The sequence below is a fragment of the Corvus brachyrhynchos genome, unplaced genomic scaffold (genome assembly GCF_000691975.1).
Source record: "Corvus brachyrhynchos isolate BGI_N302 unplaced genomic scaffold, ASM69197v1 scaffold209, whole genome shotgun sequence".
Taxonomy (NCBI): domain Eukaryota; kingdom Metazoa; phylum Chordata; class Aves; order Passeriformes; family Corvidae; genus Corvus; species Corvus brachyrhynchos.
Window position 1 is genome coordinate 2914812 of NW_008246056.1, and position 17256 is coordinate 2932067.

A 17256-nucleotide genomic window follows, 5' to 3' on the forward strand; every position below is an offset into this window, starting at 1 on the left:
TGAGGACCTTCCCCTGTACCTTGGGAAAGCCTTGATTCAGAGCCTCAGCTGAGCCTGTGCCTGGCACTGTGCACTGCCGCTGGGACCTGAGCAACCCAAAAGCTGGAGTGAGAGAGCAGCGCTGGGCAGGGATGGCCAAGGGAGCCGGCTCTTCCTCAGCTCCTGTCCTTCCAAGCCCTTCATTTATATGGCTCAATTTTCCCCTCTGAACAGCCTTTTTTCACTTTAATTAGTTAGTTGTTACAGGTGTTGCTTGTACCTTTGGAAAGCCATTTCTTACTGAGGCAAGATAGTGATTTAGGTAAACAGATTTTTTAATGCACAGCAAACTTAATGAGTCATTTAAACATTTAAATGTCAGACTGAGGCTGAAGAGGGCTCTTCAAATAAAACATTCTTCATTCTTGGCTGACTAATTTTTCTAACATACAATCTTATTAATCATATTAGCAAACATTTCATTTAGTTCCTGATTCCACAAAGGACATAAGCATGTGCTCAGCCCAACTGAGCTACTTGATTTTGAGCTGCTTCAAATACCAGCATCATCCTCAGAAGACAGAGAATTGAATTTGGGGTCACCCTTGAGCTTTAAATATAATGACTCTATCAAGGTAACAAGAACTATTTTAGGAAAATGTGTAGGAGAAGGAATTCTTGGTTGGCCTCAAAGAAAGCAGAAATATCTTACCTTGAGAATTTCTTGATGGTTTTCTGACGCATATAATCGGCCGTCTCGAACAATGTCTTCTATGAGTTGTTGGTAATCCTCTGAAAAATAAAGGTCAGTTGAGTGACTGTGACATCTGTTGGGAGGGCAGTAGTCAGACATGAGCTAGACCTCCTCTTGAAGACAGAGGTGAGAAATTTTGTATCCAGTTAATTATTCAGTGTCTCTCAGGCTGCTGAATTCTAATTTAATAACCTTAAAATTCTCTATTTCTTTACAACAGTGATTTTGAATTATCCCTATAAATAGTAACATCCTCAAAAAAACCCTACTCCCTCCAGATAATAATGCTGTATTATCTCCACTCTAGAGATGAAGAAACAGGGATACAAAATCATTTTTCAAACATTACATATATGTATGTTATTTCAAAGTCTTTGCAACTAAAATTAAATGAGTCACATAAAGTTTTTCCTCATTCTTCTGTCCCTGTAAGCAGTGTAAGAGATATTCTAAAGGAAAATTTTCTGTAATTCAGATATAACACAAAGATGAAAAACAATTCTATTCTCACCATCGTAGGTCACATAGGGGACCTGAAATCCTTTGCCACTGTTTCCTTCATTTGACTTGAACTGAATCCAGAGTTTCCTCGATCTTGAGGTAAATGCAATAGGTCTCTCATATGTCTGACATGTTTCATATGTAGTAATTGAAGTAGGAGAAGCTGGAAATAAAGTTAAATGATGTTCTTTATAAAATAACTTTCTGCACCCTTCCTCATCTAGAGGTCAGAAACGTCAAATTGACAAGATGCTTCTCAGCTGCCATATTCCCGAGAGCAGAAGTTTTTTGTGATAGAATGGATGTTGTCCTTATTTGCCTATAAAGAGGTTTTTCCATAAAGGTAATGGGAGTCCCCCAGCAAGAAGCTTAAGCAGATGGTGAGGTATCATTTTTGACGTTTATAAAATTATTATCAATATTACTTATTTTTTTTTACTACTCTAGCATTGTATCCCAGAGTTCCCATATGCTTGTCCCACATAGGTAAGAACAGGTGAGCTGCATGCCAGGTAGACATGATAACCATCCCCTGACATGCCCAGTTTGGGGAGTTCATCTGATAGCAATAAACCACTTATAAATAAAAACACAGTAAAACCAGAATGTAATGTCTGGTGTAGTAGTTCTGACCAAAAGACTGACAGAGTCAGTGACCCACGGAACAGTGAACCTGCGTGTGAGGAGGTGACTGGTGACAGCCAACACAGCTTCACGAAGGGCAAATCATGCCTGAAGTGTAGCTTTACCCTGATGTGACTGGCTTTGGTCACTGTTGGAACCACAGTTTGGGGTTAGAAGGACAACTGATGTGTTTTGTTATAGTAAGTGCTTTCCTTTTAAAAATCTCATCTGGACAGGTATAATTTCCTTCCATCTATAGTGACCAGGTGTCTTCCTTCTGATATACAGAAATGTCAACACAGGCCCTCAGGGATAAAAAGTTGTGAAAATTGTTTTAGCAAATAAAAGACACCATTTTTGTGAGTAAATACACTGTTTTGAACAAAACTCCATACAAACAATTGCCTTTCAGGTTTGGTGCTTGCTGGAGATTTAGCAACAAATCACCAGAAGGATGCCCACATCCTCCATGCAAAAGAATGCATCTCATTGGGATCTTAACTTCAGAAGTTGTTGAATTAACTTCATAATCAAAGACACAATGCACCCCCTCCATTCCATAGAAAAGCAGGATAACTTTGGATTTCTTGAGGGTGTCATTTGTACCAACCCACTGCCCAGATTTAGCAATAACTGCAGCATATATATATTTACAAAGGGTAAGTGAGAGCACAATTTGTACAGATTACAGAGATAGTTCTCCAAATATAATTTAGCATTGTTGACTTCGAGAGCGGCAGTGATTTATCCCTTGTGGTAACTGAGCCAGACAGAAGCCCATTAATTGCTTTGTGATTCAGACAATAAACTTGAATAATTAATATCACTCTGCTAACTGTTATTGGCAGTGTTCTGTTTTAACTTGCTGTGCCACTTCATTCAAGAAACCTTTCAGAAACACTGGCTGCACTGAAGACAGTCATCCCTTCAATATGAACTATTCACTCCATCAGTTTGCAGAAAATATAACCCATGTATGGCAACTTACCACTTTTTCTCATTACTAAAACATCACCACATTCATCTTCAATCGGGAGAAATATCTCAGGTACTACGATGAGTATTCTTCTCTTTGGGGGTGGGTTTATATTCCAAATGCATTCCACATTAGCTGGGTAGTCTCCAGGATAGTTGGGTGATTCAATGTAGCCAGTGTAGTCCCCCAGTTCTCCTCCACAGTGCTGGTCTGGGGAGAAACATAAATTAGCATTTGTGTTAGTTGATTAGTTAATCTGAGATGTTTTCCTAGATCTGTCACCAGCAAGTCTAAACTCGTGCTTGTGGCTTTAGAAACGCACGCATTGTCCTGCTGTAAAGGAGTATTTGATCCACAAGGTTGCTCCAACGGATTGCAAAACCTTAATCTCCAGTGCAGGAACTGATTCAAAGCTTCATCCAGGCTGCTTTAACATTAGATTGAGAAACACAGGTAAATAAACATGATCTGATTGTGGTTACCATGGATACCGTGCTGACATGCAGAACATATTCTGCTTTAACTTACTTGGCTTTTAACTGGGTTTGTGCTGGTCCCAATAGCCAGCCTTACTTGATTACAGATCTGCACTGCTTCATCTTAGATTAAACCAGTTAATAAAGAATCGCCACTGAGGGATCAGGTTTTCTTTCTGAGTTTTCAAAACTCCTACTGAATTTGGCACAAGTTACTTAAGCTTGATCTCTCCAGGCCTACTCATCCACATAAAATTAGATACGTGTTTAAATATTTTGCTTAATCCAACCCTCAAATACCATGCAAGGTCAGAAACTGGCTTGAAAACTGAGAGGATCTAAGACAGCAAAGTAACAAGGGTGGTTTTATTTTACAGGAAGATCATCAAACTTCTTCAAATTCCATACAAACATATAATTTACTCAAATGACATTAGAAATTATGAAGGGCTTAAAAGACATATGGCACATAATCAGAATAAAAATTTACAGTAGATCTGCACATCAATAGTTAGTTAGATGACATTGCTTAATTATTATAGAAACATTCTCTTAAATTAGCATGGTAGAGATGAAAAAATTTCTTGCCTAAAATAATCAGTCATTCACAAAAGATCAAACAACACTGCACTGAAATCCTTGGGGATATTTAAAATGGTAATTAAGATAGGAGACTGAGTACTGCAAAAAAGCCTCCAAGAAGATCTCACTGTCATAAGCGATTTCCTGGCAAATGCAGCATGCATGACCGTATCTTCTAATATTTTATAATTATTCTAAAATGGCAGTTACTCTGATAGAAGATATTTTGGTCTACAGAGACACAGAGAAATACTAATCACTGTTACACAAGCTACAGGATCTGGGAAATGAAAGGCTCTGTAGTTTTAACTTGTAGCTGGCACTCTGTGAAATCATATTAAAGCTAAAACACTCATATGCATCAAGTGGTACTTTCCCAACTCTTTTTCCTCCTTGTTTTCCCAACTTTTACTATTCTCTCTGGCAGCAGATATGTGCTAACTAGGAAATACAAAACTGAAGTCCAGCCTGACAGATGGAGCCTTCGAGCTGCAGTTCAGACCCAAAGACATGCTCTGTGTCACTGATATAAATGTAACTTACTTTTGCAATGCGTGACATTGGTGGAGCCATCGAAATCTGTGCTGGTGTTGCCAGGGCAGGTGATGCAGTAGTTTTGACCAAACTCAGGCTGGTATGTTCCCACAGGGCACCGGATGCATCTATGTGTTGTGGAGTTGTAGTAGTGTCCAGGAGAACAGTGAACTGCAAGGTATGAGGTGCATTATTTTCAAAAAGTAGCAACCTCCAGTGCTGAGAGAACTTTCCTCTGCCCTGGACATACCTGGTCTGCAACATTAGGCCATAAAGGGCAGAACAGACACCAGCTTCCTGTATTTCCCAGTATTTCCAACTGAAACCCCATGACTAGAGCTGAACCCTTATGACTTAGAAATGTGTGATACACATCTCTCACTGTATTTAATATATTTGTAATAAAAGGAAGTGGATGTAAATCCACCTCAACAAGAAAAATTACTTTCACAGTTGCAGGAGAGAAGTTTCCATTAGTGTATGTTTGCCAGGACCAGCATGTCATTCCAGTAACTAAACCAAAATGCATTTGGGCAGATTCCTTTTTCAGCATTGGCACTGGAAGTTGATATTATGGAATACAGAATGCGTTGTATGCTTACAGTTTCTGCCTAGCCCATGAGTAATCAATCTGTAACTTCATACAACTTCTGCAGTGTTTAGTATTTTTGACACAGTAAATAAAAATATACAGGACAAGAAAGCTAAAGCATTGTCTAATCCAAGTTTGTGTTATTTACTGCCACACAGTGGGGCTGATTCCCTTACCAGCTGCAGTGCTGACCCCATACCTGCCTGTGGTAAATTCCAGAGAAAACCATAAATCCTTTTCAGTCTGCACAACCTTGGGAGACCATTCCCAGTTTACAGATTTCTTGACCATTTCATTTAATCACATGCCCATACAGTGACAATGTTTGTTTTGGAGCCTTCAAGAGCCCCTTGGTACTAATGATAATAAACCAAAGGCCCAGAAGTAAGAAGATGAATTGTGGAAAGATTTTGAATTCACCTTTGGTTTCACAGTCTTGAAAGGAAACAGCACCTTCGTATTTGGTCACAAGCCCACCGCCACAGGGAAAGCAGAGGGTCCTTCCTGGTTCAGGCTGATATGTACCAAGAGGACAGACTGTACAAGGTTTAAAACCATCTGAAGAGTAGTGCCCAGGAGAACACTGCCCTAGAAATTGAAAATTATAAACTGTATTAGTGTGTTGACTTTTCTGGATGGAGTATAAAACCCAGTAGTAGTTAGCAAGGCTTTCTTTCACTTGAACATGTGACATCAAGACAGCTGCAGATCAATTTCTAGTCTTACCTGCAAATTTTGTATTGTTCCTGTATCTTCTTCCTAAAACTACCACCAGTAAATAGAACCAGTTTCATAATATGCTTTTTGGCAACTACGTTTCTGTCTGGATAATTTTTAAATTTGTTTTGGTTTTTTTAGAAATAGGTCTATTAAGATTTCATTAGAATACTTTGTACTTACACCAAGGCTTTCATCTCAATATTTCAAAGCACTTTTATAGGGAAAAATGAAACTGCACCATGCCTATGAAGCAAATTTTTGTATCTCCATTTTAGAGATATGGACAGTGGATCATGGGGTTTACGAGATGGGATGGTACCAGTCCAGCACCTTCTCTGTGAGAATACCTAACACTAGCAGCTTTCCACGTAGTTGTGAAAAGTAGTGCTTGTCAGATGCTCCTGTGCCAGGAAGTAGTGATTTGTGTAAAGCAAATTGTTTTGTCAATGAATCTACTGACAGAAGTTTCCAAACTCATTCTCCAGGCAGTTTCTGATAGGCATTTGTTTGGCTTGGTTCTCGCTAGCTTGAGTACTTTACTCTGTGACAACCTGAGAAGCAGGATGTCAGGTTTTTCAGGATTATGGCATGAATGTGTATCTTCACACCACTCCAGACGGGGACACCAGCGCTGTGAGATGCTACATATTCCCTGAGGCTGCCTAATCCCAGGACTTTGTAATTTAGCTTCCCTAAGAACTGCACAGCAGACAGAAACAACTGGCTGGAAAACAAGAAAGTTTTGAGAGCTCTAGGTATTGTTGGAGTCTCGTAAGAGCCCTGGTACTTGTTGGGAAATGCTTGGGGCATTCAGTATCTTGGGTGCTTGGCATGAACAAGGAACTTTGGTTCTTAGGATGAACTAGAGCCCCTGAGTGAAAGCAAAGTTCAGGTTCTGTCCCCCCAAAAGCCAAACTCCTGTGGACACCTGTGGGGCCAGGATCTCCAGGATTTACTTGTTCTTCCATCCCAGCTGGCTGGAATATGACTGTACAAACTGGCTGTTGTAACACAGACCTCAGAGAAATATTATGATGTTACTAATTTGAAGACAATTCTGCTCTTGTTTTTAGTAGCAAAACTGGTGTACCTGGCCTGGTCCAATCAGTTACTGGAACCCAGACCAGAACCGGTTTCCTGGCGGGACTTGTGGCCCTCTGGGGGACCCATGCTGGAGCAGGCTGTGCCTGAAGGACTGACCCTGTGGAAAAGTGACTCATCTGGAGAACTCTTGCCCATGAGATGGAGTCAAATTGAAGAAGTTAATGAAGTCTCCTGTTGGAGGGACCCCACGCTGAAGCAGCAGCAGGAACATCAGTGTGATGAAATGACCAGAACCTCCATTTCCATCTCCCTGTGCTGCTGGGGGGGAGGAGGTAGAGCTGGGAAGGAGAGAGGAGTGTGGAAGAGGTGTTTTTAAGAGATATTTTATTTCTCTTTATCCTGCTTTGATTTTGATTAGTAATGAATTCACTGAATTTTCCCAGTTCGAGTCTGTTTGATATTTGGTGAGTGGTCTCTCCCTGCCCTTAAGTCATGAACCTTTGTTTTCCTGTCTCTCCCCTCTCCAGCTGAGGAGGGCAGTGATAGATCAGCTTTGGTGGGTGCCTGGCATCCAGGCAGGGGCAACTCCCCCAGCACGGAGTTCACTTGCAGCTACAAGTGATTTCTGCACAACAGGCACTTAAAACCTCTGACACACTTGTGGAATGTACATACCTCACCTTTAGCAGTGAGGATTTCAGTAAAAGTTAATTGATTACTGCACAAGCATTTCTGCTCTGGAAGATAGGATGCAAAAATACTATTGATTACCGGCAGTGAGTACATTTCTAACAAAGTCTGGCTATCAAAAATACACTGTTTCATCACGTGCTGACACAAATTTTGATAAAATCTTTGACAGGGAAATTTATGAAGTCCAAAGCATATTCTCTCTTGCCACTTCCAGAGGAAAAGGGGAGAGCTGAGCAGAAAAACACTGTTGTGATCTGACAGTAAATATTGGGAGATAAATCCATCCAGCAAAAATAATCAGAAGGGTTTCTTTTTGTTGTTGTACAGAACAGTAATTCCAATTTAAGCCTTGAAACAAAAGTCTTTTTCCTCTAGTTGCTATGCTGCTTTTGTCAGTATGCTATAGTCAATCTTTATAAACTCAGACTGTATTTTGATAAGCTATTCTTGTGTTTTGGATAAATACAAATCAGCATAGCAAAGATGCACAGGTGTTTCAAATTTTTCCTCTGATAGTTCCTTCATACAGCAAATCAGCAAAATTTATATGTTTGGACTGGAGACACTACAGTTATTTTTTATTCAGCAGATGGGAAAAAGTAGCAGTTTCTCAAGTGACATTTGCCACGTGTTCACTTTAGATGTCCTTGAAGAAAGCATTAATGTAAATTGCATGGATGAGTTGTCAAGTTAGAACTTGTGCAGCAGATAGGACAGATTTATTTAAAAGTCAGATAATGTATCTGTTACAAAGTAGATTTTGATAGTCTGTAATGAAATGAGGTAAAGAAAATAATTAGCAGGTTTTTTGTCTTAAAAACTTATACTGATCAAATTACAGTAGAAGCACCAGGTATTATCATCATTATAATTTAGTTTATAAATCATGAAGTTGAATCAGAGATGCTACATCACTTGCCAAAAGCTACAGTGCATTCAAGCAGCACTGAAAGTTGCAGTCATTAGTTCTGAGTCTGGCTTACAGATCCTTGCAGCATAACTATCTCAAATTTATAATTGCTGCTAATGAGAGCAGGTAAGCTGCATCTCATGCAAAACATTAAATCAGTGGGTTCATTATTAGACTCACCAATACCAGTCCAAAGTAGTCCATTTCTTTGGCTCACAATATACTGATGAATCCTTACAAGTCAAGGTACTTCCATACCTGACTTGAAGCACAAAGTGCTCTGCTTGGCTTGGTCATTTCCATACCACAACTCACATTGCTGTAGCAGATCCCATCTTCTTGTCAGCAATGTGAGTGCACGGCCCAAGCCCAACCCTCCATTTCTCGTAAGGGCACAGAGGTTTCTTCTGTTACCTTTACAAGACAGAAGTGTGGCAGGCTCTCTCCTCTCGCAGCCTCCCTGCCTCACAGGGTGTGTGGCAACACCTAAAGCTTTTATAACCACGTTCAACTTGCCTCCACATTCCGACACGTTCCGGGCGCCCGCCACTCCCTGGCCATCGTTACTGGGGCAAGGCTCACAGGTGAGCTGACCTTCTGTGTCCTGGTACGTTCCTGGCGAGCACGGAACGCACTGATTGTGTTCTCCGCTATAAAAGGTGCCCGTGCTGCAGGTAACTGAGGAAAGAGAAGGGGAGGCTACGTAAGGATGTTCATTTTGATCACATTATTTGTCCTAATAGCAAACATTTAGAGAAGATGGATGTCTTTGGCCCCAGGATTATGATGGCACATGTTTCGCACATGTTAGGCCAGGATCCTCACCTGGTGTAAACCACATCTCCACTGTGGTCTAGGTCAATTTCTATCAGGGTGAGGTCCTACTTCTATTGTTCAAACTATTAAATAGCTTTGTAATGCACTCAGGTGTTTCTCACACGTGTGTTACTGGGTGCAGTCTTAAAACAGTATCTTGCAGTTCATTAAAGCAGTGCTGCACAAAGTGTGGGAAATGTGAGCTTTTAGTTTATACCAGGTACAGTTACAAGTTGGGTTTATGGCAGATGACTAGAAAAAGTCTGTCTCCTGAGATCAGTTCTAGAGATTTCTCCATGGGCAATGTATTCCCTGTAATAATTTGTGTCTCTTGCAACTCAGATACCCCACTGTACAGCATCTTAAATACAGATATGAATACATGAGCTTTTCTTGCTACAACAGGGCATGTAACTGCATTACACATTTTTCTCTGCTGGATAGGGGTGGTTAAAATGCCCGAGTTTCTAGAAACTAATAGCAACAGTCTTTCAAATACAGTTTATAAACCACTGTTCCCATATGATGACAACTACCTCTGAACCCACTCATTGGAAGCACCTATCACATCTGACTTCTTTTGGCTTGTAAATCACTTGGTGTCTAAAAAGCTGGAGAAATAGATATGATGATTTTTGAATAAGTGATTAGAAAGCTTGCAGTGCTGCGAACTGCCATTAATAAGATTGCACAAGCACACTGTCCCCAGCAAAGCACATAGAGTGCCTATGTGAAAAGGCTTAAAGAAATTAAGTATTTTACATAAAATAGATTGCTACAATTTTTTTTAACTGGACCTCTTGAACATTAAATAGAACATATCCATGGATCACACATTATTTGGTGGTGAGGTGAGTGAGAGTGGTGGTGTAAAAGTAAATATATAGCAACGAGGTAAACATCATATTATTATTTTACGGAATTGTAATTATATTTTGATAAGATGGAAGCAACTGGGAACTGATTGCCAACATTGTCTTGTGGCAGGTTTTGATACCTACCACCTGACAGCATGGGAATGTATCCATATTTATGCTTTTGATTTCCTACAACCATCTAATGAATTCCCCTCAGAGTCTTATGAACCATCTATGGTCCATGCATATATACTGAGTATTAAATTCTCAATCATTATCTCAGAGATTTCCTCCCTGGTTCACCATGGAAAAGGTAATTTTGGACTGCTTGTTTTGGGGGATATGACTGAATATTTGAGCTGTTGGGACTTACCACATTTTCCATCCTGCAGTACTTGCCCCGTACTGCACGCTTCATGCCCTTCAGTAGCTTTAGCTGGCTTCTGAGCCACTTCATATTCTGTCCCAGAAAACTGAATGTAAAATTGCTGTTTATTAATAGATTTCCTCAATGTTTTGATTGCAGTTTGCAGCTTCTGCTCCATCCTTTTCCGAACACAGTCAATGTTACAGGTGTCTAGATGGGAAATGATAACAAAACTAGAAGCAATTGAGATTCATGTTTAAAAGAGGTGCTTAACAAAAAGCTTAGCCTGCGTTGCACTGGGACGCCTCTGTTTGCTTCACTGTCTTGTCCATATAAACTGAAGCAGCAGCTCACTGCATTCAAGATCAGGCCTTTCAAAGGGACAGGACAGTATCCTGAGGTCCATGGAACAGTTCCATGGCCTACAAGTGCATGCTGAGTACTGCAGAAAGCGACAATCCCAATGTGTTCTCCTTCCAGGTGTGTTCAGTCTGCCACCATTAATGTTCCTGAATTTTCACTGCCCATGCTTTTCTCAGTTGATTAGGAACTCCTGCCACTTCCCTGACCTAAACACCTTCGTGTCAGTGACAAAAAGAAAGGTGCTTTCATGCACGACTACTGTTTGAATCACTTGGCTAATGAGGTGCTCCTCAAGGTTAAGAAATCTGCCTTTGAGGACTGACATCTTTATAGGATTCAGTCCACATTTTCTTTGGCTGGAATTTATAAGATAATATTCCATCTCATTAAGAACTTAAATCAATTAGTTTTATTCCTGAAGTTTGGTAAGAAAACATGAATTTATCAACTGTGTGATAAAACTGTGTGATTCACAGACTAAATACTCAGCAACTTACATTTTGGAGGATATTTTTACCATCATTTTTGCAGAACTTCTACCTAATCTTTATGTTCCCTGTATATCAATTAGCACTTCTGCTGTTTAAAGAAATCAGACTGAATTAAAGCACATGACTTAACTCAAGGCCTTGAAGGAATTTGGATGCAGGTTTAATCTTTGTTCCTTTGGCTTAATTTCATCCCTGGTTCTTTTCAATTAAATCTCTGAAACTTTGAGTTTGGAAAGGCCACTGAGTGAGGCTTGTGCTAAAAGGTGTTCATGGCAGCTGGATGAAATAGCATCAAAGAGATTTTAACAACACACTGAGGAAGTAAATTCTGATTGCTCTCCGTAGAACAATCTTTCACAAACCTGAGACTTCTTCAGACTTCATCTCCACTTCAAACTCTGCTGTGATATGGGACACTTCTTTTGATGGTGACTTGCGGCCTCTGCGTTTTTTCTTGGAGGAATCGCACTTGAGATTCACAAAGGTCACCTGACAGTTGTCTGTACAGGAGAACTGACCTCCTTTGCATGAGAGAAGCAACACAGAAAAGAAATCAAGTAGGAAAGTGGCAAGTGACAGGCTAACAAGTGATATCTCACTGGGTTATCATGAATGCAGTGACAGGCTTCGTAGTGTTTCCTGTGTGTTGTGAGACATCTCCTTCTCTGGGCAGTGCTGGGTTTGCTTCTTTTGCCAGGGAATGCAGAAGGCATAAGCACAGTCTGGTGATGCTCAGCTGCGCAGTGCTACCTCCAATGCCTAAAAACTGCCCAGCCCTTTCCTGCATAAGGATTAGAAAGCTCTTTACAGAAATTATTTTAAATCAGCAAATACTATAAACAGACATTTGATGATGGCTAGAGAGTCAATTTCATAAATCTATGAGAATGTCAGGCCTGGGCCTCTAGAAACTATCAGCAGGTATTCCATCCCTTTCAGAAGTGACAATCATCAGATAGCAAAGGCTTTAAAAGGCTTTGATTGTGAGGTTATGAAAATGTATTGGAAGGTTTTATCTGAGCAGGAATCATAGTTTGCCACAGGTGATAGACCTTCCAGGTCAGGGAGCAATTTGTAGCACTCAAGCCACCAGAAGGATTTAATTCTGAGGGTGTGGTTGTATGGTATAATCTTACTGTTAGAGGTTCAGATGACATAAACACAAAGCAAAGCAAGCAAAGGACAAGGAAATGCATCCAAGGGATTGTATGGACCAAAAAATTAAATTCAGCTTTTATGACTTTAAAAATGAATCTGATAATCACATCTTATTCACAGGGGCAAGCATCTTAATAACAAAGACCTAAGTCAACACTTGCAAAATTAGAGGCATAAATGTGTAGATTGCAGGGTAAAGATGAAATATGAGTCTAAATTTTTAAACCATTCACTTTTTTTAAAAACAGCTATTTTTACTCTTCTGTGTTCTGGGCTCATATAAGACTTCTCACTCACTAGTGAAAGTGGTGGTAAGAAAAATTCACAACAGAGAATGGATCACCAGTAAATGTTTGGTGTTTTAAGCAGCAATATAGCTTTTTTAACACCACATTTTTGTTAATTACATCTAAATCTTACAAATATTTTTTCTAACATCATTACTACTCACTCTTTCATAACAAAAGATCTGAGGCTGCGTAACATCAGATTTTCGTAATAACCTTCCCTCTTAGGAGTTTTCTTTGGTGCCACAATAGGTTACTAATCCAGCATAAACCAAACAAATAACAGCTTTTGTTTTCTTTTAAAAACCTCATTTGGGAAAACCAAACCAAACCAAACCAGCCCTGTTTCACATAACTTTGCATTAGTCATAGCTTTTTGTCTCGGGGTATTTCTGCCATTATCAAGGCCAGAAAAAGGATCAGCTTAATTCCCAACTCATGTACTTTTGAACAAAGATTTTTCAAAGCAACTGGTGAGATTTTCAGCACCCAAGATCCAACCCAAGGCACTGTTCAGCCAGAGTGGGAACCTTGGCCTGAACTTAAATTCCGACTGATTTTTTTCCTGTCTGCAATGTGAAAACAAAGCATGCAAATGAACAAGCAAAAAAAAAAAACAAACAAGTGTTGTTTACATGCTGGAAGAAACCACCTACCTGAAACAGCCTGCTTCCCAGAATCTTTTGTTTTTTCTTTGCTGCGAGGCCGTAAATGGCATTTTGCATCTTTGATTTTAAAACGAGCTTTCTGCTTGATTGGAGGGGCCAGGGAATCTGTTGATGTAAAGTAAAAAAATCTACCACTGGGACAGAAATGAAATGAGATCTGAAACTTATTTTTAAAAACAGACTCAAAAGCTTTCTTGTGACATAGAAAAGAGGCAGCCCAAGAATTACACAGCTTGTGCAAGGGGGTTCATTGCCACAAGTACATTTTTTTCATGTGAGTACCTACCTTTGAGCCCACACAGATCAGTGAATGTGCTAGTACCACGCTTGCTCTGCACATCTTGTCGGATTTTGGGTGAATTTGTCTTTTACTATGTTTAGCCTTATTCTTAAGAAGAGAATTCCTGACAAGGACATCGTATTTTCTACCAGAACTTAAGAGACATATCAAGAGAATAGGGTAGGGAAACTCCATGGGGGCTGACCCAAGGGTGGGTTACTGGGGTAACTGATTTCCTATTGGATGTCCCAGCCAGATATACTAATTAATTAACCCTAGAGAATTACAGAACTCCTGTACCACACGTGCACGATGCCGTACTTTGCACACCTGAAAGCTTTCATTAAAGAGCTGCTTTTCTATCTTAACACTTTAACTCTGTTGCAAGGTTTTTCCTTTTGTTATTGGGCAACACCTTAACCCTTGCCTTACCTAACGAACGAGCCTGATGTCCTGCAATCCCTGGAGGTCCATGCCCTCCCTCCCCGGGCCCAGCAGCAGGGCAGCACCCACCTGAGCAGCTGGGCAGGGTGGCGTTGCGCCTGGGCTGCGCCTTGCCGTGCTGCGCGGGGACGCCGCAGCTCAGCGTGTAGCTGTTCTCCGAGTCTGGGGGACAGAACACAGTCAGCACACGGGCAACAGCCTCACAAAGCACCTGCCTGAGGCTTCAACTTCTTAATGCTGCTAAACAAGGAGACATCGTAAGTGCTGAACTTGGGTTTTAAATGGCTGAAATACTTCGCCAGATGCTTGAACACTTCACAGTGTTGACGGCAAGAGTTGTTTCTTCCGGCACTGAAATGATAATTTTGTAAGTGATTTGGCACAAGGTTAGCTGTGCACATGTAAAAAATATTTTGTGATTGTCCATGGTGAAGTCCTTCTGCTTTGATCACCCCTATAATTTAAAAAATAAACCATGTACTTTCATAATAATTTTAGCTTTAGGTTCTGACAGAATTTCTCATCGGAAACAAAAATGGCATACTTAGAACCAGAACAGTGTCTACATATTGCAGAGATAAAACCGTGTCCTGGAAATGCACAGTTCCATAATCTCTGCTAAACTGAAAATAAAGTCTGAATAGCTTGACTGCATATAGGGCCAAGACTAAACGTGAAAAGCAGACACTCAAAAATAATCCTGTGCCAGAACATCTATGAAAAAGCAGCAGCAATCCCCCCCTCCTTCCCTGCAAAACTGTGAAGATGAAAACTACCAGTAGCAAATGGTAAAAAAAAAAGGAGAGAAGGGAACAAAATGCCCAAATTTTTATAAATACTACTCAGCTGGACTGAGAGACACATCCACTTTAACCAGGATGGTGCAGAAAAATGTTGTTATATATTGAATTGCTGTGACAAAAGGGAGGGCAAAAATGAACAGCTGATTTCAGTGAATTCCTGTTACTTTTTAATACAAGCTTTTTGTTAGAATTTTCCCACCTTCGCAACTGACACCTCAAATTAGGCAATGAAGGACCAAAGTTCTCATGTGTAGTTGACAATCCGCTCTTCTTGATTTAATTTATAGTGATGTTTTGCTCATTTACTGTTGTCCATATCAAAAAATGAATGCAAAAATCATGAATACATTAACAGAGAAAAATCATCAAGTCACACCCTAGACGTAAGAGGACAAATACTTTGTACAAACCTGGAACAAAAAGAGTATTGGATGGGCACGACAGGAAGCAGCTCTCTATGCCTCCTGTCTTACTGCACACTAGCTGAGCCTTGGGAGCTGGTTTGGCATTTGGGAGACATTTCACCATCTCTGAGGAGAAAAAAAAGAAAGACATATAAAACAATCGGATGCTGCCCAACCCAGAACCTTGTGTGCACACTTGGATACAATGGTGAGAAAAGGCAGGAAGGGGCAAAAACCATAATGGCAGATACACGTATTTCTGAAATAAGCACGTGTTAAGGGAGAGCGTCTGGATTTGGATGTTGAGCTTGTACTTGAAAATGAAACTCCTTCACATTTTTACACCTAAACTCTAGACCAGTCTTTCCCTCCTATCCTCTACTTTGGGATCTGGATAGGCAGGTGACTCTATGAGCACAATTCTGTGTGCACATCTCGATCTCAGAAGCAACAGGTAACACTAATGCCCTGAGATTTCCTTTCCCCCTTTTGGAGGCAGAGCTCTCTGTTTTAACAGACCAACTACACACTGTGCACAGTGATTTGTTTGTTTAGATGACCACTAAAATGGTATTTTTTAATTCTCTAACTCTCACAGACTTTTAAACTTTAGCTCTATGCTCTAGCTTCTGGAGCTAGGAACCTTCTGAGCCAGGCAGAAGTGAGGCAGGAGATGCTGGGATGGAGATGGATGGTCCTGCTGGTCCTTTCAGACACTGCTGAAATGCCCCAAACAATGCTAGAAGGGACCCTGTGACACACAAAGAGATCACAGAGCCATTTCACATCAGTGTCCACAGCATGAGGCACAGTGCAGCTCATGTGAAGGAGAAATCCAGCTTTTCATCTTCACTTCATGGCAGGATGAAGACAGAGAAGCCTGCAGGTCTCACAAGTGACTCTTTGTACTTGGATAAGGGAGTGCTTGTGTTTTAGCAGAAAGCACATGAAGTTGTTGTTAATTGTTGGAGCAGTCTCTGTGCTTCATCCTGAGATGATGGTATGACACTGATAATCATAAACGTGCATTTATTTTAATTTGCCATCCTTTTGGATTGAAATATTACTGAAGTACATCTTTTCCCTCACAAACGACAAGGTTCATTCTCAGCTGCTGTTGGCACATGCCATCACTTCCTACAGGGAGGAGGCCTCACTGCTTCCCTCCTTTCCCCAGAGGTTCCCCTCTGCACTGACTTCCTATCAAGTGCAGCTGGGCACCTCTTCAAGCAGCTATTTCTGCAGCAGCTGCTTAAATCTCAGCCAAGTGGCTGAAGGGCAGTTCTTGCTTCAGCCTCACAGAAATGCTGTTTCAGGTACATGATTTTTCTCCAAATGTTTCTTGCTACTGTTTTCTTCCAACTGTTTCCTCCAAACCTGCTCACCTTACAAGACAGGTTTGGCTGACATTTGTTTTTCTCACTGCTGACTGTGGTACTGCAAATGTCATTTTTCCTATCTGTCAGCTCACTAGCAGACCACACCGAGGTAGGGGGTGCTTCTGACACCAGAGCTGTAGCAGCTAGACTGGTTTGGGTCTACCAGGGCTTGGGAAAAGCCCAGTAAAACCAGCACGAAACCAAGCAGTTCCAATGCAGTAGCTGGAATGAGTGTTGCCTGTCTTGGCTTGAGTGCAGAGGAAGAGTCCCAGCAGCCTCCAGCTGGTTTGTATTCCTGGCCTCGCTGGTCATTAAATATAAATATATACAAGTCCCATAAACATGCCTGATGTTCACATCTCAAATATGGGAATAATCATCCTCCACTTATCTCCCTCCTAAGTCTTCTATGTTGCTCTGGTGATGTCTTTAAAGGAACTATTTCCTTGGACTGAGGAGGCAACAAAACACAAATTTCCACTGCTCAGTAAGAGAGGGTTTTGTTACTGCAAATGTCTCCAAATCACGTGGCATTCAGGATCACTAAATACAAT

The 17256-nt window shown here is 40.7% G+C and overlaps 1 protein-coding gene across 2 annotated transcripts in view; it reads right to left on the reverse strand.

Moving 5' to 3' along the window:
- SCUBE1 (signal peptide, CUB domain and EGF like domain containing 1) overlaps positions 1-17256 on the reverse strand; it is a 191737-nt gene that overhangs the window by 6963 nt on the left and 167518 nt on the right. For both annotated transcript variants that reach the window (XM_017745824.1, XM_017745823.1), the window contains 11 exons: positions 15330-15449; positions 14186-14278; positions 13381-13497; positions 11642-11800; positions 10432-10635; positions 8902-9063; positions 5439-5606; positions 4436-4597; positions 2847-3044; positions 1245-1397; positions 692-771 (listed from right to left, as the gene is read on the reverse strand). In XM_017745824.1, the coding sequence (XP_017601313.1) occupies positions 692-771; positions 1245-1397; positions 2847-3044; positions 4436-4597; positions 5439-5606; positions 8902-9063; positions 10432-10635; positions 11642-11800; positions 13381-13497; positions 14186-14278; positions 15330-15449 (1616 nt within the window). The remainder of the gene's footprint in view (positions 1-691; positions 772-1244; positions 1398-2846; positions 3045-4435; positions 4598-5438; positions 5607-8901; positions 9064-10431; positions 10636-11641; positions 11801-13380; positions 13498-14185; positions 14279-15329; positions 15450-17256) is intronic.